The sequence below is a fragment of the Oncorhynchus kisutch genome, linkage group LG21 (assembly GCF_002021735.2).
Source record: "Oncorhynchus kisutch isolate 150728-3 linkage group LG21, Okis_V2, whole genome shotgun sequence".
Lineage (NCBI taxonomy): Eukaryota > Metazoa > Chordata > Actinopteri > Salmoniformes > Salmonidae > Oncorhynchus > Oncorhynchus kisutch.
Genome location: NC_034194.2, coordinates 33,573,060 through 33,600,458, shown reverse-complemented (window position 1 = coordinate 33,600,458; position 27,399 = coordinate 33,573,060). Strand labels below are relative to the sequence as shown.

Genomic DNA, 27,399 nt, shown 5'->3' with positions numbered 1-27,399 from the left:
TGGGCGAAGAATTGTACCCCGATTACAAATAATAAAAGTAAAAAGATGTTGGTAGAGGCATGTCTTTTCAAATTGCATTACTTATCATGACCTCTTTTGAGTAATGGGACCATATTAATTATGTCATATCTGATCTGTTTATTTCCAGTTATGCTGCTACTTACTTAATGGGCCCCCGACATCTTTGTTTTTATTTAGACGTCTTATTGCTGTACAGAGACCTGACACAAATACTGTGCTGCCCCTTTGATAGCCAGTCTATTTTTTATTACTATATATATATATTATATATATTATATATAGATATATATTATATATATATATATTATATATTGTATATATATATTATATATATATATATTAATAAAAAATAGACTTGTCCTGTTTAAATACAAATACAAATTCATTTTCTTTATCCTCCTGTATTTACGATTCTCTAAGAAACACATTGCTTTAAGGTTACAGTGCCTTCAGAAAGTATGCATACCCCTTGACTGATTCCGCACTTTGTTGTGTTACAGCCTGAATTCAAAATGGATGAAAAAAAAAAAATCTTGTCCATCACACGATACCCCATAATAACAAAGTGAAAACATGATTTCCGTCTCTCACAGTTGAAGTGTACCTATGATAAAAATTACAGACCTCTTTGCTTTGTAAGTAGGAAAACCTGCAAAATCGGCAGTGTATCAAATACTTGTTCTCCCCACTGTATATTTGGCCTTGTGTTTTAGGTTATTGTCCGGCTGAGATTAGTCTCCCAGTGTCTGTTGGAGGCAGACTGAACTAGGAATTCCTCTAGGATTTTTCCTGTGCTTAGTTATATTACGTTTATGTTTTATACAAAAAAAACTCCCTAGTTCTTGTTGACGACAAGCATGCCCATGACATGATGCAGCCACCACCAGCTTGAAAATATGAAGCGTGATACTCAGTGATGTGTTGTGTTAGATTTGCCCCAGACATAACACTTTGTATTCAGGACAAAGTTCATTTCTTTGCCACATTTTTTACAGTTTTACTTTAATGCCTTATGGCAAACAAGATTAATGTTTTGGAATATTTTTATTCTGTACAGGCTTCCTTCTTTTTACACTGTCTTTTAGGTTAGTATTGTGGAGTAACTACAATGTTGTTGATCCATCCTCAGTTTTCTCCGATCACAGCCATTAAACTATGTAACTGTTTTAGTCACCATTGGCCTCATGGGGAAATCACTGAGTGGTTTCCTTCCTCTCCGGCAACTGAGTTAGGCAGGATGTCTGTATCTTTGTAGTGATTGGGTGTACATCCAAAGCAATTAATAACTTCACCATTCTCAAAGCGATAACCAATGTCTGCTTTTAAAAAAAACGATCTACCAATAGATGCTCTTCTTTGCGAGGCATTGGAAAACCTCCCTGGTTTTTGTGGTTGAATATGTGTTGGAAATTCACTGATCGACTGACGGACCATACAGATAATTGCATGAGTGGGGTACAGAGATCAGGTAGTCATTCGTAAATCATGTTAAACACTATTATTGCTCACAGAGTGAGTTCATGCAAGTTATTATGTGACTTCTTAAGCACATTTCTACTGCTGAACATAATTAGGGGTTGAATACTTGTTGACTCAAGACATTTCAGCTTTTCATTTTGTATTAATTTGTAAAAACATTATGGGCTATTGTGTTTAGGCCAGTGACTCAAAATCGTAAGTGAATCCATTTTAAATTCAGGCTGTAACACAACAAAATGTGGAAAAAGTGGAGTGGTGTGAATACTTTCTGAAGACACTGTATAACAAGCAAATGTTCTAATGGCACTTTCAAGGCTCTTCTTTGTTTGGTTCTTTATTAAAGCCGAGGACATTTGGCAGGCAACAGGTCCATCATGTTTTGTTTTTTGAAAGCATTTGTATGTTCAAGTGGACCTCCAGGGTTAGAGGTATGATCACCATACCTGTTCAGGTTTCATTCTTATTTGCTATGGGTTGACCACTGCTTCATTAAAAACATCAGTTTTATTTCATTTAGGCTGCATTGGTGGACTTACTATGTTTTCTTATTTTTATTTTTGCAAATTCTTATGTTTAATTGTGAAATATCAGTTGTTACAACTTATATTTGCCTTATGTATTTTTTCATAAATCAATATATAAAATAATGAAAGAAGGTAAAAGATGTTTGATCTTGAAGGTGTTTTGTATGGTTGTGTAGTTTTTCCGCAATTTCTGTGGGGATCATAGCTTTACAATGGCAATCAAAAAGAATAGCTAAATTGCTACAAAAGTTGTTGCAAACTGATAAAAAAAATTCATAGTGGGCCAACTAGGTATAAGAATAATTAATAAAGCATCTCATTAAATATAAATGATACGGAAAACGGCACACAAAAGGGACTCTGATTCACACACAGCATGGGCCAGGCACAGTATCTATGGCTTTGATCATTTCAATGCATTTTATTTTTGTACTAAGCTATCACCTTTTTTATTTTTTATTCTAGGCGCCCGCAGTTTAGCTGGGGGGCGTAGAGCGTACGGCAGGTCTGGTAGGGGACCATTTTCTTATACTTTTTTATATGTTGTTAATATATTTGTTCACATCAGTTTTGTCCCACCTTCCGGTATTTTAATGAAGTACAAATCATTACTCTCCAGTTATTTGTCAGTAATATCATCATATATTGCTTTACACAAATTTGATTAAAGACCAATTAAAAGTTTACAATTATGATATCATTTTGATGCAACCTTTATAAGATTGGTACCTTTATTAGATTCAAACATAAAATATAATTCCATTGGAGACATCTTAAGCACGACATCTTAAGCACGTCTTAAGCATGTAAACCCAGATTAAGTCCCCACAATTTTTTTGTAGTCTTCATTCAATAGTCACACATTTGGCTTTCATTTGTTTGTTATTTATGTTTGTCCTGACCTGTTTATTATACCTTTTAAAATTATGATGATGATGATAATTATTGGTATCATTAGCATGAGGCATAGCATTAGCATCAGAATGAGCATTGTTAGAGTTATTATTAACATTGTAGTATTTGTATTTTACATGAATCCCCTTCTTGATTTACTCAATAGTTGTTTCAGTTTGCCCAACAGTTTTTATTTTAGGAAAAGGGGCGTAGTAATAAGAGCTGGAACGTCTCAATTGAGCAGGAGCCTATCTCCTGTTTCTGTAGCGTGAGACAGCTTGATGTACAAGTACACCCCTGGACAGGATACTCATCTATCACAGGGCCATTTTAGGAAAAGCCAGTTATCAATCTAACTCATGAGATGCTGATCCGCAGCAAGGCAAACCATTGACAAGTCAATGTCGCCATCAGATAGGATTAAAAACAGTACTACATTAACCTCAAAAGTAGGCCTACACCAATCTTGATCTTTTTATAGGTGCATACTCATCACAGAGTGGAATTAGAAAGGTAATTATTTTGAACTTACATCTGCTTCAAACAGGTAGATATCTATAACGTGAACAAGCTGATGTATGAACATGAATGTGAACTTGAAGCTTTGTGGAAGATGCATAACAAATGATCAATTTTGCCAGCATCTTACAATGTTCTTAAACATTGTTTTTCAACTTGCATTAACTTTACACTGCTACTGACTGCTACTAAGGACTTGAAGATATCCATCTACAAGTGACAGAGAGAAGTGAATAATCTGAAGACTATCCACAGCAGCACAGTAGTGCAAAGCAGAAGCAAATATTGTAAAACAAAGGGAGGTTTCCTCAAGTACAAGTTTACATTGTTGAAACACTTATCCAGCCCATTGATTTGTAAAGATTTGTTGTGTTATTCCATACATGAAAGGTTAATCCACTTTGCATCCATGGGGGCATCACCACTGTATGTATATATGTATGTGACTATGGAAAACATGGTTGTTTTTTCTACTTTCAACTGAAAGAGAATCAACATCACCAGCTCTTTAACTCAGAAAAGCAGCAGTAGTGGAGTCAGCTGGACCATAACGGACTGTCTTCATCCTCGACCTGTCCTCTATCGAGTTTGTCCTCTATCCAACCATCTATCCATCTTTCAGTCCATCCATTCATTATTCCACTCCATTCCCTTTGGCAAAGCACCTATCATATGCAGTACCTTTAGCATACAGTCTAACATACCATGGGAAGTTCCTTGAATTTCTCTAATATTAATTGATCACTTTTTGTGAGGAAACTATTACTTTCCTGCATTTTAATTGCTTTTTTTTGGTCAAGATTAGGAACAAATGACCTGTATTTAAATGCAGGTCTGTTCACCATTTTTCTAATCTGAATTGGTCCCAGTTATTCAGCATGATGAATACCCCACTGCTCGTGATCAATCTGCTGCCCCCATGCTCATGTTGCTTGTCAGTCATCCCATGACACCATTACACTAGTACCATCCTGACCTGAGAAAGATCGCCTTCCCTCCAGTCTTACTGCCAGGCTATGGCAGGGGGCCGCCAATGGCTCAGATGGATGGAGGTAAATGGAGAAGAGTGTCTGGCTGTTAAAATGCCCACAACGATGTGGCTGATGTTTTTGACCACCAGGAAACAATGGAAAAGGTCTGAGAGTTCCTCTGGACAGAGAAGGAGTCAAAGGCAGACTGATCAGTCAGCATATGCTAGACAGAACAAATACAAGATACTGTAGTAGAAATACTTTTAATTAGGTGGCCCTTAAATAGCTACTCTCGAACTCTTTACTAGAGTGTAATTTTACTCTGCAACGGTGCATTATTACTACAGACACGCCTGCAGACAGTGATTGAATTGAATCTCTCTAATTGATTGCAACTGTCTGTACTTACAGGTACTGTCCTAGCAGACCCGCTTTGTCTAATTTGCTCTGTCACTTTGCTGTCTGAACCTCATGGCCCTCTGCAAATCTGCTAAACACTACTGCAACTTCTTGACAGATCTTGTTCCAATTCAATCTCATGTTTATGTGGTGTTTGTCTGGCAGACTTGTTAATTGAATGTTTGATTGATGTGTCTTTCTCCTTTATTTGTCCTTCCTCTTTTAACAGATTTCTCAGCTGATTAGTCCAACACATTTTTTTTATCTTCATTATAAATTGTTTTTTTTTTTTATATCCATTTAGTCTCTCTCTTCTTTTATCTTTTTTGTGCTCATGCCTCATTACCTACAATCTACCTCTGCATGTATTTTGTTATTTGTACATTTACTCATGTATTTACCTTTAACTGGTTATGTTGATGATCCTGTCTCATTTCTTGTTTACTTTCTCATGTGTGACTATTTGTTCCCGTGGTGTGCATCAGGGCACAGTTCTATGTTCTGTGAGATTAGTAGATATTTATGCATGTTTTTTCTCTGTGTAATCATGCAGAATAGACTTTTCAGCACAGCCTAATATCTGTGGTTCCACCAGTCATAACTGAAAACAGTCTCGATGACACTGTTGTGTGAATGTTCTTGTTGTGGATGGGAACACGGCAAACGTTGAAAACTGTGGACCATCCCAGCACTGTAATGTCCACGTTTTTCTTTGTTATTGATTGATCAAATATCATGATCAATGGGAAGAAATGTATGTGTATATCACGTGAAATATGTCTGTGACTCTCGCTTGACTGTGATCCTGATACGAGTGTTGGCCTGAGGCATGGTAGGTACTGTCATAGTCAGATAAACTATGTGGATGTGTCTCTCCTGGCCCTTCTTTCCCCCTTACTAACTGGTGTTGCCTATTCTTTCCAGGGATCCAGTTTCGTCTCCCATCTTCCTGCAGTGTGGACCGAGCCGATCCACCACCAGGTAAAAAAGCCTTCATCACCTTCACCAATCCATACATTGCAAAATTGCCAGTGTTAATGAAGTGTTAAGTCTAACACCAAAAAAAGTGTCTATATTGTCCCACTCTACATAGAGTAAAATGTTTTAATGTGTTCACTTCTTAACACTTTAGGGTTTAAAATGATGCTTTACAAAATAAACTTTTTCAGTGTGAATAGTCAACTCTAATATCAATCAATCAATCAAATGTATTTATTAAACCCTTTTAACATCAGCCGATGTCATGAAGTGCTATACAGAAACCCAGCCTTAAACTCCAAACAACAAGAAATGCAGATGTAGATACACGGTGTAGAATACAGTTGGTGGAATGATCATTATCTAATCTCAGCTACATTTCATTTTGTCCATCCATCACAACTGATGATGGAAATCCTGAGCTGCCTGCCGGTCATTAGTTAGCTTGTGGTGGTGTGATACTAAGCATAGAATTAGAATACTAGGATGGAAATGAACCTTATGACGGAATAAACGTCATTTTGGTCAAGGAGTTGGTCAACCGTGGTTTGCAAGTGCTTTGATAAGATATTGTGTAAAATAACTAGCTAGCCAGTCAGTATTAGAGGGATGATTCCATGCATTTTTCAAATTAACTACCAATATGCCAACATTCCATTCAAACAATGCAGTAAATCCACAGCCGTGCACTGGCTGAAATGATACTGAACAAAAAAATAAGCGCACCATGTGAAGTGTTGGTCCCATGTTTCATGAGCTGAAATAAAAGATCCCAATTTTTTTTAACGTCTGTCCAATTTTGTGCACACATTTATTTACATCCCTATTAGTGAGCATTTCTCCTTTGCCAAGATAATCCATTAACATGACAGGTGTGGCATATCAAGAAGCATGATCATTACACAGGTGCACCTTGTGCTGGGGACAATAAAAGGCCACTCTAAAATGTGCAGTTTTGTCACACAACACAATGCCACAAATGTCTCAGGTTTTGAGAGAGAGTGCATTTGGCATGCTGACTGGAGGAATGTCCAGCAGAGCTGTTGCCAGAGAATTGAATGTACATTTTTCTAACATTTTATTTTACCTTTATTTAACTAGGCAAGTCAGTTAAGAACAAATTCTTATTTTCGATGACGGCCTAGGAACAGTGGGTTAACTGCCTGTTCAGGGGCAGAACGACAGATTTGTACCTTGTCAGCTCGGGGGTTTGAACTTGCAACCTTCCGGGTATTAGTCCAACGCTCTAACCACTAGGCTACGCTGCCGCCTCCAACATTGTTTTAGAGAATTTGGCAGCACGTCCTACCGGCCTCACAAGCGCAGACCTCATGTAACCATGCCAGCCCAGGACCTCCACATCCGGCTTCTTCACCTGCAAGATTGTCTGAGACCAGCCACCCGGACAGCTGATGAAATTGAGGAGTATTTCTGTCTGTAATAAAGACCTTTTGTGGGGAAATACTCAATCTGATTGGCTGGGCCTGGCTCCCCAGTGGGTAGGTCTGGCTCCTAAGTGGGTGGGCCTCTGCCCAACCATGGCTGCTCCCCTGACCAGTCATGAAATTCATTGATTAGGGCCTAATTTATTTATTTTAATTGACAGATTTCTTTATATTAACTGTGGTTAGAGCGTTGGCCTTTCTAGGGAGTTTTTCCTAGCCACCGTGCCTCTACACCTGCATTGCTTGCTGTTTGGGGTTTTAGGCTGGGTTTCTGTACAGCACTTTGAGATATCAGCTGATGTACGAAGGGCTTTATAAATACATTTGATTTGAATTTGATTTGATTTGACTCAGTAAAATAGTTGAAATTGTTGCATGTTACATTTATATTTTTGTTCAGTATGTTTGATGAGAAGATTTCGGGTGTTTCTCAATATGTATACTATCATGCTCCGAGCACACAATCTGGAGCATGGGAGGGTCGGAGCATGAGTCCAAATAAAATCATTCAAAACGGAGCAAGGAGGGAACTTCTCTGTTGCGTACTCGGCTTGTACACATTTTGAAGCATGCATCGATGCAAGCTTAAATGAAAAGTATGGACAGAAATATGAAGAAACCACATAAAAACCAATGCAACATTTCTTGAAATCAATGGCAGGTATTATTTGAGCTGAAGCGAGATAAAATAAGCTCCGACTTTGGAATGAAATGTTGCCCATTCACTTGTCATATGTTGCTGGACTACAATATTTTATCTTAAAAACGTTAAATACTTTGTGTTAATTCTGGCATGTTTAAAAGCCTACAATACCCACTGTAGTATGTGTAGATTGCAAGCCCATAGTAAGTCAATAGGGCGAACTGGCTAGTAACTGCTGTTAGCTAGCTAGCTAGCCACGAATAATTGACATCTACCTTGCATTTTTATTTATTTATTATTTCACCTTTATTTAACCAGGTAGGCTAGTTGAGAACAAGTTCTCATTTGCAATTGCGACCTGGCCAAGATAAAGCAAAGCAGTTCGACACATACAACAACACAGAGTTACACATGGAGTAAAACAAGTCTATATACAATGTGAGCAAGTGAGGTGAGATAAGTGAGGTAAAGGCAAAAAAAGGCCATGGTGGCGAAGTAAATACAATATAGCAAGTAAAACACTGGAATGGTTGATTTGCAGTGGAAGAATATGCAAAGTAGAGATATAAATAATGGGGTGCAAAGGAGCAAAATAAATAAATAAATACAGTAGGGAAAGAGGTAGGTGTTTGGGCTAAATTATAGATGGGCTATGTACAGGTGCAGTTATCTGTGAGGTGCTCTGACAGCTGGTGCTTAAAGCTAGTGAGGGAGATAAGTGTTTCCAGTTTCAGAGATTTTTGTCGTTCGTTCCAGTCATTGGCAGCAGAGAACTGGAAGGAAAGGCGGCCAAAGGAAGTTTTTTTTAGGGTGACCAGAGAGATATACCTGCTGGAGCGTGTGCTACAGGTGGGTGCTGCTATGGTGACCAGCGAGCTGAGATAAGGGGGGACTTTACCTAGCAGGGTCTTGTAGATGACCTGGAGCTGGTGGGTTTGGCGACGAGTATGAAGCGAGGGCCAGCCAACGAGAGCGTACATGTCGCAGTGGTGGGTAGTATATGGGCTTTGGTGACAAAACGGATGGCACTGTGATAGACAACATCCAATTTATTGAGTAGGGTATTGGAGGCTATTTTGTAAATGAGATCGCCGAAGTCGAGGATTGGTAGGATGGTCAGTTTTACAAGGGTATGTTTGGCAGCATGAGTAAAGGATGATTTGTTTTGCGAAATAGGAAGCCAATTCTAGATTTAACTTTGGATTGGAGATGTTTGATGTGAGTCTGGAAGGAGAGTTTACAGTCTAACCAGACACCTAAGTATTTGTAGTTGTCCACATATTCTAAGTCAGAGCCGTCCAGAGTCGTGATGTTGGACAGGTGGGCAGGTGCAGGCAGCGATCTGTTGAAGAGCATGCATTTAGTTTTACTTGTATTCAAGAGCAATTGGAGGCCACGGAAGGAGAGTTGTATGGCATTGAAGCTCATCTGGAGGGTTGTTAACACAGAGTCCAAAGAAGGGCCAGATGTATACAGAATGGTGTCATCTGTGTAGAGGTGGATCAGAGAATCACCAGCAGCAAGAGCGACATCATTGATGTATACAGAGAAGAGAGTCTGTCCAAGTTCTAACATTAGTTTTAGGTCATTTTTGTCTGTTGAAGTAGCTGGCTAGCTAGATTACTGCGATTCACATGTAGCTAGCTGATATTTATGAAGTGAAATGTTTGCTTTCTGTATATTTTGTTTTGTCTTTGTCCCGGCTGGAAGCAGGTTCAGTGAATGGGGAGGTGCAGCATGTGTGAGTTAATACAGTAGGGGAGTGTGAATGCTTCTCAAATGTAATGTTTTATGAGTTCTCCATGTTCTCGTCCTCACAAGAACGGACTCAAGAGAACGTCCTTGGAGAATGCACTCGAAGTATGAGAGTGGGGAGAACGGTAGTATGCATATTGAGATCATATAATGGCACTCGCTTGTTTCCAAGGATACCTAAATGTTGACATGTAATGTCAATTTGCATATATTTTAGAGGCTATTTATACAGGGAATTGGCATAAAACCTTTATAGACTGTATGTATACCAATTCCCTGTATAAATAGCCTCTAAAATATATGCAAACAGACATTACATGTCAACATGTATGAATCCTTGGAAACAAGCGAGTGCCATTATATGATCTCAATATGCATACTACCGTTCTCCCCACTCTCATACTTCGAGTGCATTCTCCAAGGACGTTCTCTTGAGTCCGTTCTTGTGAGGACGAGAACATGGAGAACTCATAAAACATTACATTTGAGAAGCATTCACACTCCCCTACTGTATTAACTCACACATGCTGTCTACCTAACATATTGCTGTCTACCTAACATATTGTCATATTTTTATACAGAGAATTGGTATAAAACCTTTATAGACTGTATTTGTAAAGGTGCTATACCAATTTGCTGTATACATCTGTATAAATATTTGACAACAATTCTACAATTTCTGCATATGTCAAATCAGGATTATGCTTCTACTACCATCCATTGCAATTAGACTGGTTTGGGTTTCTCCCTGATCAATATGGCTGCCATCTTGACCCAATTCTGTAACTTTAAGGGTTTATGACATAGCCCCTCTAGTAACTTAATAGGATCTCTGTGGTACTGAGGATATGTACTAAGCCTGAGCTGCCTGGTAGTCATTAGTTAGGTGGTGGTGGTGTGATAATGAGGATCTGTCCAATGCGTGAGGTCATCATGGCTCTCGGTGTGGGTTGTGTAAAGCAGCTGGTGGTAGGAGTCAAACACGGTTCTCTGGTGACTGAGGGTAGGAGTTAAACATGGTTCTCTGGTGACTGAGAGTATGAGTTAAACATGGTTCTGGTTACTTGGAGGGTAGGAGTTAAACATGGTTCTGGTTACTTGGAGGGTAGGAGTTAAACATGGTTCTGGTTACTTGGAGGGTAGGAGTTAAACATGGTTCTGGTTACTTGGAGGGTAGGAGTTAAACATTGTTGTCTGGTGACTTGGAGGTTAGGAGTTAAACATGGTTCTGGTTACTTGGAGGGTAGGAGTTAAACATGGTTCTGGTTACTTGGAGGGTAGGAGTTAAACATGGTTCTGGTGACTTGGAGGGTAGGAGTTAAACATGGTTCTGGTGACTTGGAGGGTAGGAGTTAAACATGGTTCTGGTTACTTGGAGGGTAGGAGTTAAACATGGTTCTGGTTACTTGGAGGGTAGGAGTTAAACATGGTTCTGGTTACTTGGAGGGTAGGAGTTAAACATGGTTCTGGTTACTTGGAGGGTAGGAGTTAAACATGGTTCTGGTTACTTGGAGGGTAGGAGTTAAACATGGTTCTGGTTACTTGGAGGGTAGGAGTTAAACATGGTTGTCTGGTGACTTGGAGGTTAGGAGTTAAACATGGTTCTGGTTACTTGGAGGGTAGGAGTTAAACATGGTTCTGGTTACTTGGAGGGTAGGAGTGAAACATGGTTCTCTGGTGACTTGGAGGGTAGGAGTTAAACATGGTTCTGGTTACTTGGAGGGTAGGTGTTAAACATGGTTCTGGTTACTTGGAGAGTAGGAGTTAAACATGGTTCTCTGGTGACTGAGGGTAGGAGTTAAACATGGTTCTGGTTACTTGGAGGGTAGGAGTTAAACATGGTTCTGGTGACTTGGAGGGTAGGAGTTAAACATGGTTCTCTGGTGACTTGGAGGGTAGGAGTGAAACATGGTTCTCTGGTGACTTGGAGGGTAGGAGTTAAACATGGTTCTCTGGTGACTTGGAGGGTAGGAGTTAAACATGGTTGTCTGGCGACTTGGAGGGTAGGAGTTAAACATGGTTCTGGTTACTTGGAGGGTAGGAGTTAAACATGGTTCTGGTGACTTGGAGGGTAGGAGTTAAACATGGTTCTCTGGTGACTTGGAGGGTAGGAGTGAAACATGGTTCTCTGGTGACTTGGAGGGTAGGAGTTAAACATGGTTCTCTGGTGACTTGGAGGGTAGGAGTTAAACATGGTTGTCTGGCGACTTGGAGGGTAGGAGTTAAACATGGTTCTGGTTACTTGGAGAGTAGGAGTGAAACATGGTTCTCTGGTGACTTGGAGGGTAGGAGTTAAACATGTTTTTCTGGTGACAGGGTAGGATTTAACATTGTTCTCGGTTGACTTGGAGGGTAGGAGTCAAAGATGGTTATCTGGTGACTTGGAGGGTAGGAGTTAAACATGTTTTTCTGGTGACAGGGTAAGATTTAACATTGTTCTCTGTTGACTTGGAGGGTAGGAGTCAAAGATGGATATCTGGTGACTTGGAGGGTAGGAGTTAAACATGTTTTTCTGGTGACAGGGTAGGATTTAACATTGTTCTCTGTTGACTTGGAGGGTAGGAGTCAAAGATGGTTATCTGGTGACTTGGAGGGTAGGAGTTAAACATGGTTCTGGTTACTTGGAGGGTAGGAGTTAAACATTGTTGTCTGGTGACTTGGAGGTTAGGAGTTAAACATGGTTCTGGTTACTTGGAGGGTAGGAGTTAAACATGGTTCTGGTTACTTGGAGGGTAGGAGTTAAACATGGTTCTGGTGACTTGGAGGGTAGGAGTTAAACATGGTTCTGGTGACTTGGAGGGTAGGAGTTAAACATGGTTCTGGTTACTTGGAGGGTAGGAGTTAAACATGGTTCTGGTTACTTGGAGGGTAGGAGTTAAACATGGTTCTGGTTACTTGGAGGGTAGGAGTTAAACATGGTTCTGGTTACTTGGAGGGTAGGAGTTAAACATGGTTCTGGTTACTTGGAGGGTAGGAGTTAAACATGGTTCTGGTTACTTGGAGGGTAGGAGTTAAACATGGTTGTCTGGTGACTTGGAGGTTAGGAGTTAAACATGGTTCTGGTTACTTGGAGGGTAGGAGTTAAACATGGTTCTGGTTACTTGGAGGGTAGGAGTGAAACATGGTTCTCTGGTGACTTGGAGGGTAGGAGTTAAACATGGTTCTGGTTACTTGGAGGGTAGGTGTTAAACATGGTTCTGGTTACTTGGAGAGTAGGAGTTAAACATGGTTCTCTGGTGACTGAGGGTAGGAGTTAAACATGGTTCTGGTTACTTGGAGGGTAGGAGTTAAACATGGTTCTGGTGACTTGGAGGGTAGGAGTTAAACATGGTTCTCTGGTGACTTGGAGGGTAGGAGTGAAACATGGTTCTCTGGTGACTTGGAGGGTAGGAGTTAAACATGGTTCTCTGGTGACTTGGAGGGTAGGAGTTAAACATGGTTGTCTGGCGACTTGGAGGGTAGGAGTTAAACATGGTTCTGGTTACTTGGAGGGTAGGAGTTAAACATGGTTCTGGTGACTTGGAGGGTAGGAGTTAAACATGGTTCTCTGGTGACTTGGAGGGTAGGAGTGAAACATGGTTCTCTGGTGACTTGGAGGGTAGGAGTTAAACATGGTTCTCTGGTGACTTGGAGGGTAGGAGTTAAACATGGTTGTCTGGCGACTTGGAGGGTAGGAGTTAAACATGGTTCTGGTTACTTGGAGAGTAGGAGTGAAACATGGTTCTCTGGTGACTTGGAGGGTAGGAGTTAAACATGTTTTTCTGGTGACAGGGTAGGATTTAACATTGTTCTCTGTTGACTTGGAGGGTAGGAGTCAAAGATGGTTATCTGGTGACTTGGAGGGTAGGAGTTAAACATGTTTTTCTGATGACAGGGTAAGATTTAACATTGTTCTCTGTTGACTTGGAGGGTAGGAGTCAAAGATGGTTATCTGGTGACTTGGAGGGTAGGAGATAAACATTGTTCTCTGGTGACTGAAGGTAGGAGTTTAACATGGGAAATACCCAATGCAAAGAGAGGCCAACGACAGATAGACATATCATCTTCTTTCAGGGAGTTTTACAGCCCTGCCTTTCCCATCGGCTGTTGGCTACAACACACCTCCTGAATACAGAGAGACTCACACGGCTCCTGCTTGTCAAGTTGCAGTGCAACGTCGGCAGGCACACAGGGTTTGTGTCTGTCTCACTGTTTGCTTTCTGTAGGGAGGCAAGGATGCAATATGGCATCTCTTGTTGGGTACAGGTGTTGTACGTTTTCTACAGAGTATTCAAATCCACTGTTTGCTTTCTGTAGGGAGGCAAGGATGCAATATGGCATCTCTTGTTGGGTACAGGTGTTGTACGTTTTCTACAGAGTATTCTAATCCACTGTTTGCTTTCTGTAGGGAGGCAAGGATGCAATATGGCATCTCTTGTTGGGTACAGGTGTTGTACGTTTTCTACAGAGTATTCAAATCCACTGTTTGCTTTCTGTAGGGAGGCAAGGATGCAATATGGCATCTCTTGTTGGGTACAGGTGTTGTACGTTTTCTACAGAGTATTCAAATCCACTCTGAATGGGAGGCTGCTTAAGATGTCAGTTTCACACTACCTGTCTGACTTTGAAGCGGCACACCATTAAAGCTCAGGGATAGAATTTTAAAAATGAATCATGTACGACTGTGTCACCCGTCCTACTCAATTTCCTATCCACCCACAAAGTCTTGCGGAAAAAACGACAACCTTTTCAAGTGGGAAGGAATCCATCTAAAGTGAGAGTAAATGCAGAGTTGTGTTTGTTTCATGTGGAGTCTTATCACATCTAATGACTAATTAGATCTATCACACAATCTGCTCGTTAACATTGTGAATGGATTTAGTTCATGTTGTCCCTGATTTTTCTTACCAGTAGTGTAATTATGTTAAAGATGTGTCAGCCAGTCACCGGCAATGTGTGCAGCCGTGTGTGACCTTGAAAGGATTAGGGAGATTATTCAACAGTAAGCAATATTGAATATTCATTCATTAATGAATGGTTCAGTTGATGCATGAACACATGAATAAATGAATGCCTGAATACATGTGTGTGACTATTGAGTTCCCGAGTTACACGACTTATTGGTGATGAAGTCTATTTTTGTCACTGCAATGAATCACAGCCTTTCTCCTTCAGTGACTCATCCAACAGTTTCGTAAAATAGCGGTTTAGAAATGTTGCATGACAATGTCACCATCCTCAGGGCCATCAGCATGCTGCAGCCTCTCTGCAAATGGTGAGCTCAATAATGAACACCGTATCTGGGACTCCCGTACAAATAATCCCATGAGCTGTTCCTTTCATCACATAAAGCAGTGTTAAATGTCATAATTCATTGTACTGTATTCTGGGTGGTAGAATTCCACAAAACAAGCAACTGGTGTTTGGTGTCTTTGATACTAGATAATGTACAGTGTCAGTAAATGTATGATGAATCACTTCTTCTTGGAGTGTGTGACAGGGTGTCAACAAAGTAAGATGATAATGCATTTCCTCACTGCCTGCAGGACTACACTGACCTGATGATAATTCACAAGGAATCTGGTAGTAACATCTGCTCACCTTTGTCTCACATGGCCTGTTTGATATAACTATATTTTTGAAACAATAACAGGAGGCTATCAGAATTAAAAGTTAACATCAAGCAATTGCATTTAATATAATTGAAGCAATGGTACCTGTCTGAGCCCAGCCTGTGATGTAGGCATACTGTACCTCCTTGCTACTAGCTCTGTTCTGCTGTTTATTGTTTTATTTAACCATTATTTTACCAGGTAAGTTGACTGAGAACACATTCTCATTTACAGCAATAACCTTGGAAACAGTTCAACAGGAGAGGACAGGGGATGAATGAGCCAATTGGAAGCTGGGAATAATCAGGTGGCAATGACGGTATGAGGGCCAGATTGCATTTCCACTTGAAAGAAGGGTTCCTCTCATTATCCTTCACTGCCCAGAAGGAGCCATAGCCTGTTAAAACTGGGCTTATTAACCAGGAAGAAGGGTTCCTCTCATTATCCTTCACTGCCCAGAAGGAGCCTTAGCCTGTTAAAACTGGGCTTATTAACCAGGAAGAAGGGTTCCTCTCAAAATCATCCACTGCCCAGAAAGAGTTATAGTCTGTAAACACTGGGCTTATTAATTTAACCAGGAAGAGGTGTCCGTGTTGAGTGTTCATCTCTGTGGCAGTAAAAAAAAAAGTGTGTCCTAAAGTCTCCTTATGATGCATTTTACATAATCCTCTCACAGTGGTGTAAAGTACTTAAGTAAAAATACTTTAAAGTACTACTTCAGTCATTTTTGGGGTATCTGTGCTTTACTTTACTATTATACTTTTGAGAACTTTTACTTTTACTTCACTACATTCCTAAAGAAAATAATACACTTTTTACTCCATACATTTTCCCTGACAACCAAAAGTACTCGTTACATTTGACAGGAAAATGGTCCAATTCACACACTTATCAGGAGAACATCCCTGGTCATCCCTACTGCCTCTGATCTGAAGGACTCAATAAACAGAAATGCTTGGTTTGTAAATTATGTCTGAGGGTTGGAGTGTGCCCCTGGCTAACCATCAATAAAAAGAAAATTGTGCTGTCTGGTTTGCTTAACCAGGAATTTGAAATGGTTTATATTTTTAAATTTACTTTTGATACTTAAGTACATTTTAGCAATTTCATTTACTTTTGATACTTTTATATATATATATATATATATATATATATATATATATATATATATATATATATATATATATATATATTTAAAACCAAATACTTTTAGACTTTTACTTTTTACTGGGTGACTTTCACTTTTACTTGAGTCATTTTTTATTACGGTATCTTTCTTTTTACTCAAGGTATCTTTCTTTTTACTCAAGGTATCTTTCTTTTTACTCAAGGTATCTTTCTTTTTACTCAAGGTATCTTTACTTGGACTTTTTACTACTTTTTCCACCACTGTCCCCTCATCACTCCGCCCTTCGGTTTCATCACTCACTCTCACCCCATCTTCATTTATTAAATGATTATCCTCCATTCTCTCCCTTTCAAACCTGTTTTAGAGTAACTCCTCTTCATCTATCTCTCTCCCTACTTGCTCTCCAGTGGTGACGCACATGCCTAGCTATATGTCGAAGACTCCCCCGCCGGCACCACCTCGCTCCACCTCCAAGCCCCTCATCTCAGTGACGGCTCAGAGCAGCACAGACTCCACTCAGGACGCCTACCACGAGGGGAGGGACCCGCGGGGGAGTGTACTGTGGGCACCGGACTGTCTGGGCGGCTCGGGTCGAACCCTCTACAACTCCACCGACAGCCTGGACAGCGCCAATGTGGTGACGCTGGCCATGGAGACGGCAGGGAGCAAGCGGCACGCCTCCTCGGGCAGCCACAGCTCGGTGCAGACGTGTGACAAGGCGGTGTTGGTGTCCAAGGCTGAGGAATACCTCAAAACGCCACGTTCCTCCATAGGGATACAGGTAAAACCAGCACACACACACACACAACCACACACACACACACACACTTACACCGATGTACACACACACACACAACCACACACACACACACTTACACCGATGTACACATGCACACACACACACACACACACACAACCACACACACACACACACACACACAACCACACACACACACACAACCACACACACAAGCACACACACACAAGCACACACACACACAAGCACAAACACAAACCACCTATGATGACGAATAGAGTAGAATAACATCAGAGGAAACTGTTGTAGATTTCTATTTATCAGTGGAATTCAACTTGATCATATTATCTATTTTACATTGGCAACACATGTCATTTCTGGATGCCTGCTGCTGTGGCGTTTTCATCTCCTCTTAAAAGTCATTAAGCGCGTCATATAGCATTACTGTAGTCATTTAGACCCTTAATTGCACTCAAGCCAACATTCTGTTTCTTTTGCAATGCAGTCTCTCAGGGGATAGATAAAAAACAATGCAACATCCCCATCATAACCTTCAGTGCCAGCATCATATTTATTGTATCTGTTACTATATCTCGTACAATTTGTTATTTACTCTGAAGTACTCGTTGACATTTTATTCCACACTCAACTTTTTTGATGTCATTATTTTGAAGTACTGGGTCTATGCTGTTGACATGACAATATAGACGAGTGTGTGAGCTCGTAAACTGAGCCATAGAAAGAGAGGGACAGGCCTATAAAAGCCATCCCTCTCAGGGAGACACAGTCATCTGATCAGGATCAAAGGCTCTCAGGACAAACACTCTGGCATCACTTGATGCAGATCCTCGCTCTCTCTCTCTCGCTTTCTCACCTGCTCTCCCTCTCTCCTTCTCTCTTTGACTCTCTCTCTCTGACTCTCCCTCTCTCTCTCTCTCTTTCTCTCACCCTCTCTCTCTCTCTCTCTCTCTCTCTCTCTCTCTCTGTTTCTGACTCTCTCTCTCTCACCCTCTCTCTCTCTCTCTCTCACCCTCTCTCTCTCTCTCTCCCTCTCTCTCTCTCTCTCTCTCTCTCTCTCTCTCTCTCTCTCTCTCTCTCTCTCTCTCTCTCTCTCACCCTCTCTCTCTCTCTCTCTCACCCTCTCTCTCTCTCTCTCTCTCTCTCACCCTCTCTCTCTCTCTCTCTCTCTCTCTCTCCTACTCTCTCTCTCTCTCTGTTTCTGACTCTCTCTCTCTCTCCCTCTCTCTCTCACCCTCTCTCTCTATATATATATCTCTCTCTCTCTCTCTCACCCTCTCTCTCTCTCTCTCTCTCTCTCTTTGTTTCTGACTCTCTCTCTCTCAGTTTCTGACTCTCTCTCTGTTTCTGACTCCATTGGTAAAATAGTTCCCCCATGATACTGCTGTCAAGAAGTTCATTATGACATGTGACCAGTGTTATTGTTTATGTTCACGTTGTTGTTTACCAGGTGGAGACGGCGACGGACTCAGAGTCGGAGGGTAAATGTCTTCCTCAGTACCATTCTGTTGGCACCCAGGTGGAGGATAACAAACGGTATGTGGCACACAGGAAGTGGAAACTGGAAATACAACCGTTGCATAATTTGGCCTCTGACCCTTTACAGCAGCAGTCAATAATGTCCCTCTGGATCCTGATTGCACTAACTAAATATTTATTGATTTTGTGAAAGTTATTATGCAATATGCTTTTTTTGTACATACTGTATCTGTGAATGGGTTATATTGATGTTTTCTCTCTCTTTGGATCCATATATTGTTCATCTAATCTCTTTATTATTGTCTGTATACATATACGAGTGTGTGTGTGTCTGCATGTGTCTGCGCTCCCTCAGGCATGGCAGGTTCAAGCGCTCCAACAGTGTGACGACAGCCGTACAAGCTGACATGGAACTAGAAGGCTTCCCCACCATGGAGGACAAGGGCCTGCAGTTTGGAGGGGGCTTGGGCTTCCGCGGGGGCCACTCGGAGCCCAGTACACCCACCCAGTACGGGGCCGTCCGCACCGTCCGCACCCAGGGCCTCTTCAGCTACCGGGAGGACTACCAGCGTTCCTCCAGCGGTCCTCCCAGTCCACAGCCCGAGTCGTGGCTGACAGAGCCCTCTCTGGAGGGGCCTGAGACGGGCCGAGTGTCCCCCCTCCGCAGGGACGGCAGCTGGTTCATGCAGCTCCTCCATAATGAAACTAAGAGGATGGAGGGATGGTGTAAAGACATGGAGAGGGAGGCGGAGGAGCATGACCTGTTGGAGGAGAGTGAGTGTCTGACGCTGCACCTTAGATGCATATGCTGGCACTATAGCTCCTAAGGCAGGGGCAGTTCACATTCTAATGCATTAGATTTTAAATACATTCACTGATCACCATTTTAGAATGAAATGGGCAAAGTCCTGTTTGTAGATGGAAATGTAATATACAACAACTATTTTTTTGACGGTTGAGGCAGTGGACAGATTTGAGTGAGATAACACTCTGTGAGCTGTCAATGAGGATAACACTGTGCGTGATCTCTCCCTCTGTGTGTGGTGTGTGTGTGTGTCCTCCAGTCCTAGGGAAAATCCGGAGTGCGGTGGGCAGTGCACAACTCCTCATGTCTCAAAAATTCCAGCAGTTCTACTGGCTGTGTCAACAGAACCTGGTGAGTATCTATAACACCATAATGGAACAAGTGTGTGTCTTCAAAATACCCCTTATGTCTTACATTCTCACTGTTGATGACTAACCAACAGTACAGGGCTTGAGAAGTGATGACTAACCAACAGTGCAGGGCTTGAGAAGTGATGACTAACCAACAGTACAGGGCTTGAGAAGTGATGACTAACCAACAGTACAGGGCTTGAGAAGTGATGACTAACCAACAGTACAGGGCTTGAGAAGTGATGACTAACCAACAGTACAGGGCTTGAGAAGTGATGACTAACCAACAGTACAGGGCTTGAGAAGTGATGACTAACCAACAGTACAGGGCTTGAGAAATGATGACTACCCAACAGTACAGGACTTGAGAAGTGATGACTAACCAACAGTACAGGGAATGAGAAGTGATGACTAACCAACAGTACAGCACTTGAGCAGTGATGACTAACCAACAGTACAGGGCTTGAGAAGTGATGACTAACCAACAGTACAGGGCTTGAGAAGTGATGACTAACCAACAGTACAGGGCTTGAGAAGTGATGACTAACCAACAGTACAGGGCTTGAGAAGTGATGACAAACCAACAGTACAGGGCTTGAGAAGTGATGACGAACCAACAGTACAGGGCTTGAGAGGTGATAACTAACCTACAGTACAGGGCTTGAGAAGTGATAACTTACCAACAGTACAGGGCTTGAGAGTGATGACTAACCAACAGTACAGGGCTTGAGGAGTGATGACTAACCAACAGTACAGGGCTTGAGAAGTGATGACTAACCAACAGTACAGGGCTTGAGAAATGATGACTAACCAACAGTACAGGGCTTGAGAAGTGATGACTAACCAACAGTACAGGTCTTGAGAAGTGATGACTAACCAACAGTACAGGGCTTGAGAAGTGATTACTAACCAACAGTACAGGGCCTGAGAAGTGATGACTTACCAACAGTACAGGGTTTGAGAAGTGATGACTAACCAACAGTACAGGGCTTGAGAAGTGATGACTAACCAACAGTACAGGGCTTGAGAAGTGATGACTAACCAACAGTACAGGGCTTGAGATGTGATGACTTACCAACAGTACAGGGTTTGAGAAGAGATGACTAACCAACAGTACAGGGCTTGAGAAGTGATGACTAACCAACAGTACAGGGCTTGAGAAGTGATGACTAATCAACAGTACAGGGCATGAGAAGTGATGACTAACCAACAGTACAGGGCTTGAGAAGTGATGACTAACCAACAGTACAGGGCTTGAGAAGTGATGACTAACCAACAGTACAGGGCTTGAGAAGTGATGACTAACCAACAGTACAGGGCTTGAGAAGTGATGACTAACCAACAGTACAGGGCTTGAGAAGTGATGACTAACCAACAGTACAGGGTTTGAGAAGAGATGACTAACCAACAGTACAGGGCTTGAGAAGTGATGACTAACCAACAGTACAGGGCTTGAGAAGTGATGACTAATCAACAGTACAGGGCTTGAGAAATGATGACTAACCAACAGTACAGGGCTTGAGAAGTGATGACTATCCAACAGTACAGGTCTTGAGAAGTGATGACTAACCAACAGTACAGGGCTTGAGAAGTGATGACTAACCAACAGTACAGGGCTTGAGAAGTGATGACTAACCAACAGTACAGGGCTTGAGAAGTGATGACTAACCAACAGTACAGGGCTTGAGAAGTGATGACTAACCAACAGTACAGGGCTTGAGAAGTGATGACTACCCAACAGTACAGGGCTTGAGAAGTGATGACTAACCAACAGTACAGGGCTTGAGAATTGATGACTAACCAACAGCACAGGGCTTGAGAAGTGATGACTAACCAACAGTACAGGGCTTGAGAAGTGATGACTAACCAACAGTACAGGGCTTGAGAATTGATGACTAACCAACAGTACAGGGCTTGAGAAGTGATGACTAACCAACAGTACAGGGCTTGAGAAGTGATGACTAACCAACAGTACAGGGCTTGAGAAGTGATGACTAACCAACAGTACAGGGCTTGAGAAGTGATGACTACCCAACAGTACAGGGCTTGAGAAGTGATGACTAACCAACAGTACAGGGCTTGAGAATTGATGACTAACCAACAGCACAGGGCTTGAGAAGTGATGACTAACCAACAGTACAGGGCTTGAGAAGTGATGACTAACCAACAGTACAGGGCTTGAGAATTGATGACTAACCAACAGTACAGGGCTTGAGAAGTAATGACTTGCAGGACACCTACTGGTTGAACAATGTTCAAGTAAGGTTTGCAGGACACCTAGTGGTTGGACCGTGTACAGTACTATTTACAGGTGTAACAGAAGCATTTAAAAGTTGCCACTATAGTCTGTAACAGTTATGACTATACCAGATAACAACTATATTGTGTATATGTTTCATGAAATCAAACAAACACATTCTCATGGTCACTGAGGTGTTGATAACTATATCTAATGTGTTCCCTCCCGCTCACCTCCTCCCCGCCACCCTCCACCCCCAGGACCCCAGCGCCATGCCTCGCCCCACCTCTCAGGACCTGGCCGGATTCTGGGACTTGCTGCAGCTCTCAATTGACGACGTCACTGCTAAATTTAATGAACTGCAGCAGATCAAGAGCAATGAGTGGAGGCTCGTGGAGAGCCCAGAGAAGAAGACGCCATTACAGGTATATCAACAGAGTTGTTACAGTTTTCCCAGCTAGCAAAGTAGTCTGTGTTGGTGTGTTGTCTAATGGTACTGGTTAATGCATACGTTGTTTCTTTGTTTTATCCTGCCCCTGCTCTGAGAAAATCACATGGCTCAAATCTCTTTGTCACCTCTCTCTCTCTCTCGCTTTGTCTCTTCTCTTTATTTCTCTCTCTTTGTCTCTTCTCTCTCTCTCTCTCTCTCTCTCATGTGAAGGAGAGGAAGTGGCCTCCCCCGCTGCCAAAGAGACCTCCGAAGGGGCGTGGCGGCGTGGTTCGGGAGCGCTCTCTGGACCTGCAGGACCGCCAGCGTCAGGAGGCCCGGCGCCGTCTTCTGGCTGCCAAGCGGGCGGCTTCCTTCAGACAGAACTCAGCCACAGAGCGGGCGGACAGCATCGAGATCTACATCCCCGAGGCCCAGACCCGTCTTTGAGGTTCAAGGATTTACCCCCCCCTAGCCCACCCCTACCCCTGTTTTGCCCATATCCGCCCCCATACCTCAGCCCCAGCCAGTGGGTGTAACCCAGACCCCTTCCTCTCTCCTTCTTATCTGTGCAAATGTCTCTCACTCCACACTGTTTTTTCTCCACCTGTTCTGGTGTCCTCTCCCCTTTAAGATGGAGGGAATATTCCCCACTCCACTACAATGAGCTGCTAGTACACCCTCCCCTTTAACCGAACTGATCCACCATCACAATTATATTTGGGTAAATACAAGCAAATAAATTATTTTCTATACTGTAACAAATGTTGTTGTTGGAAATGTACTTCCCCCTAAGAGCTTTTGCATTGCCATCATGTATTATTATAAGCCTCTGGGTAAAGTTAAGGGGGATGTCAGTATTTTTCCACAGTGTTGAAAGGGAATCACAAAGTGCAACTTTTTTATGGAGAATCTCACCAGCAACAGTGGTCTTGGGCTAAAACACCCTGTGTGGAGACTACTGCATCCCAGTGGTAGCACAGAGGTGGTGATGACTCACTGTCAAGACAGATGTCTGAAAATCTCTCCCCATGTTGGTGGGTTGACAGCATAAGTGGGGGGGTATATGTGATTGATCAACACCTGCTATTGAAATACCTCAGTCTTGCAGGTAAACACCATAGACATAGAATTCTAATCTAAGTCTATTCTATTTCTATGGTAAAGACAGAGAAGTCATCATATCTGAAATGGTTGCACTCGCACAGCATGCTGGGTGGGTATCGTAATTATTTTGTTATTCTAGGGACGTACTCACACAACTTTTTACCAGGCTAGCTACTGCAGCCCCTGACTAACGTCACCCCACTTTATACCAGGCTAGCTACTGCAGCCACTGATTAACATCACACCACTTTATACCAGGCTAGCTACTGCAGCCCCTGACTGACGTCACCCCACTACCAGACTATCTGCAGCCACTGACTAACATCACACCACTTGATACCAGGCTAGCTACTGCAGCCACTGACAAATGTTACCAGGCTAGCTACTGCAGCCACTGACTAACGTCACCCCACTACCAGACTATCTGCAGCCACTGACTAACATCACACCACTTGATACCAGGCTAGCTACTGCAGCCACTGACTAACGTCACCCCACAACCAGACTATCTGCAGCCACTGACTAACATCACACCACTTGATACCAGGCTAGCTACTGCAGCCACTGACAAATGTTAGCAGGCTAGCTACTGCAGCCACTGACTAATGTCACCCCACTACCAGGCTAGCTACTGCAGCCACGGACTAACGTCAGACCACTTTTCACCAGGCTAGCTACTGCAGCCCCTGACTAAGGTCAGACCACTTTTTATCAGGCTAGCTACTGCAGCCACTGACTAACATCACACCACTTTATACCAGGCTAGCTACTGCAGCCCCTGACTAACGTCACCCCACTACCAGACTATCTGCAGCCACTGACTAACATCACACCACTTGATACCAGGCTAGCTACTGCAGCCACTGACAAATATTACCAGGCTAGCTACTGCAGCCACTGACTAACGTCACCCCACTACCAGGCTAGCTACTGCAGCCACTGACTAATGTCACCCCACTACCAGGCTAGCTACTGCAGCCACTGACTAACATCACACCACTTTATACCAGGCTAGCTACTGCAGCCCCTGACTAACGTCACCCCACTACCAGACTATCTGCAGCCACTGACTAACATCACACCACTTGATACCAGGCTAGCTACTGCAGCCACTGACAAATATTACCAGGCTAGCTACTGCAGCCACTGACTAACGTCACCCCACTACCAGGCTAGCTACTGCAGCCACTGACTAACGTCACCCCACTACCAGGCTAGCTACTGCAGCCACTGACTAACGTCACCCCACTACCAAGCTAGCTACTGCAGCCACTGACAAATGTTACCAGGCTAGCTACTGCAGCCGCTGACTAACGTCACCCCACTACCAGGCTAGTTGCCTCAGCCACTGACTAATGTTACCAGGCTAGCTGCCTCAACCACTGACTAATGTTACCAGGCTAGCTGCCTCAGCCACTGACTAATGTTACCAGGCTAACTGCCTCAGCCACTGACTAATGTTACCAGGCTAGCTGCCTCAGCCACTGACTAATGTTACCAGGCTAGCTGCCTCAGCCGCTGACTAATGTTACCAGGCTAGCTGCCTCAGCCACTGACTAATGTTACCAGGCTAGCTGCCTCAGCCACTGACTAATGTTACCAGGCTAGCTGCCTCAGCCACTGACTAATGTTACCAGGCTAGCTGCCTCAGCCACTGACTAATGTTACCAGGCTAGCTGCCTCAGCCACTGACTAATGTTGCTGAGAAATGGGATGTGAAAAATACATGCAGTATTACATTAGGGCTGCATTGATGCATTTTCACTTCTGATAATGGCATTGATGTAAGGATGAAACATGCTTATGATATGGGTGGTACAGTACATTTATTCCTCTGATACATGTTTCCATTGCAACACTATTGTAAATCATTTAAAGGAAACAAATGTTTCTAATTTCTGGAAGAAAAAAATGTACTATATGATACAATGCATTTTTGCACCTTATATGTACTATTCATGTTTGTATTTCCAAGGGAAATGTAGTTCATGATGCTCACTTGCTATTGTTGCAGTTTATTTGCAAGGACAGATGTGGAATATTTTCTACAGAATAGGACTATTACGTTATTCTATAGTCCACTTTGAGTTGTGTGTTTAGCCCCATAATGACATTCTGGCATTCAAGCCTCTGGTGTCAAGTACGATTGATTGTAATGATAAATCATGTAATCTATCACACCCACATATATATTAGATTGAACTCGATATTCTCATAGTAGATGGTGGGAAAAAGTGAGTATCTATCGGGTGTAGAGAACAGTGGCCTAACAGTCCTACCTATTAGGGACCACATCACAGCCATATCATCCCATCTGGCACACAACAATCAAGTACTTTCCTCCACACTACGGATGTAGTGTGGGACAGACAGGTGCAAATGACACTTTAACACTATCTAGTTACTAGTAAATGGTGCTGTTTTTTACTCTGAAACGGTTGTCATTTACCCAGTCCTACACACACAGCTACTTTTTAACATATTTACTAAATGGTGCCCATAGCATCTGGAATTAAAAATGGTTGCTATTGACTTGCGAAAACACCATCTTTGCAAATAGTCTATTTGCAGTGTTAATTTTTGCTTAGCAGTTGTTTATTGAAGAGGCAGAGAAAATACATATTAATGAGGAATTTCTAGTCCATCTCTGGACAGCAGAAAATAGGGTTTCTGTCATGGCAGGGAGTGTGTGTGTGTGTGTGTGTGTGTGTGTGTGTGTGTGTGTGTGTGTGTGTGTGTGTGTGTGTGTGTGTGTGTGTGTGTGTGTGTGTGTGTGTGTGTGTGTGTGTGTGTGTGTGTGTGTGTGTGTGTGTGTGCGTGCGTGCGTGCGTGTGTGCGTGTGCGTGCGTGAGAGAGGTTTATATTGACATGGCTTTAACATTGCTTGGACGTTGCTCCACTGAACACTACAGTGGAGAATTTACCCCTCGCCCTGCCAATGAACTTATTAGTTCAATCTACTTTTACATTTCCTTCAAAAACATAGAACATTCCCATATAATTGTGACGTTAGGGTTGTAAGCTTCCAGCACCAGTAGTTGACTGCGAATGTTCAATAGAATGTGATGCGATTGTTTGCTTGTTTCAGGTTAGTTAGTGTGGTGTACTTGGTGGTGAAGGATTAGCTGTTGTCTGTTATATGTCCACATTGTATCGATAAAGAAAAGCTTTTAATGGAGGGCTTTGGAATGACAGCACACAGTAAGCCACAGTTCAGTTGGTCAGATATGTTGCCAGATATTTTGCTCAAAAGGGTGGGAAGTAGTTTAATGAACTGGAACTTTCCTCATTCCTATATAGCTTCTAGTAAACCTCTCAGCATCTCCCATTTCATTTCCTGACGTCAGTCTCTCTCTGCTGTGAAACTCAATGAAACACTTACTTACCAGGCGGCCTTAAACACATGAAAAGCAAAAACGTTCATGAATGTAGAGCCCCTAACAATGCAAAAAAAGGACATAGGTGCTGTGTAGGTGCTGTGTAAAAGCAAACAGTACAGTGATATCATCCCTGGTGATTTCAAGTCCATGTCTGGTCTTAGTGAGGTACACAGGAGAAAGTGAGAGACATTGATAGCTTGATGAAGAGATGCTAAAACTCTAATAATACTCATTAGAGTATGCTGACTGGTCAGTAGAATGATGATGTCACTTCAGCTCCTTCACACCTGTTGTGATGGTCTCATCAGAAAGATCCCAATTCACAGGGCCACCAACTGCTGCTATAGTGACGTACTAGTTCACTACAGTTACCAAGTTTCACACTGATACTGTATGTCAACAGATACAGATTATATTTAATGTGATATTAGACCAAAGCAAATTGTTTATGGAGCTTCATGCCTTTTCTCAAGTTTTCTTTCACTCTAT

General features: G+C 42.4%; 1 protein-coding gene across 1 annotated transcript in view; it reads left to right on the top strand.

The window, feature by feature from the left end:
• LOC109866433 (disks large-associated protein 2) overlaps positions 1-26,226 on the top strand; it is a 170,150-nt gene extending 143,924 nt beyond the window's left edge. The window contains exons 6-12 of the mRNA XM_031800075.1: positions 5,732-5,788; positions 16,756-17,129; positions 18,574-18,659; positions 18,958-19,376; positions 19,667-19,758; positions 22,257-22,421; positions 22,658-26,226. Of these exons, the coding sequence (XP_031655935.1) occupies positions 5,732-5,788; positions 16,756-17,129; positions 18,574-18,659; positions 18,958-19,376; positions 19,667-19,758; positions 22,257-22,421; positions 22,658-22,873 (1,409 nt within the window). The 3' untranslated portion in view covers positions 22,874-26,226. The remainder of the gene's footprint in view (positions 1-5,731; positions 5,789-16,755; positions 17,130-18,573; positions 18,660-18,957; positions 19,377-19,666; positions 19,759-22,256; positions 22,422-22,657) is intronic.
• Positions 26,227-27,399: the final 1,173 nt, after the last annotated feature.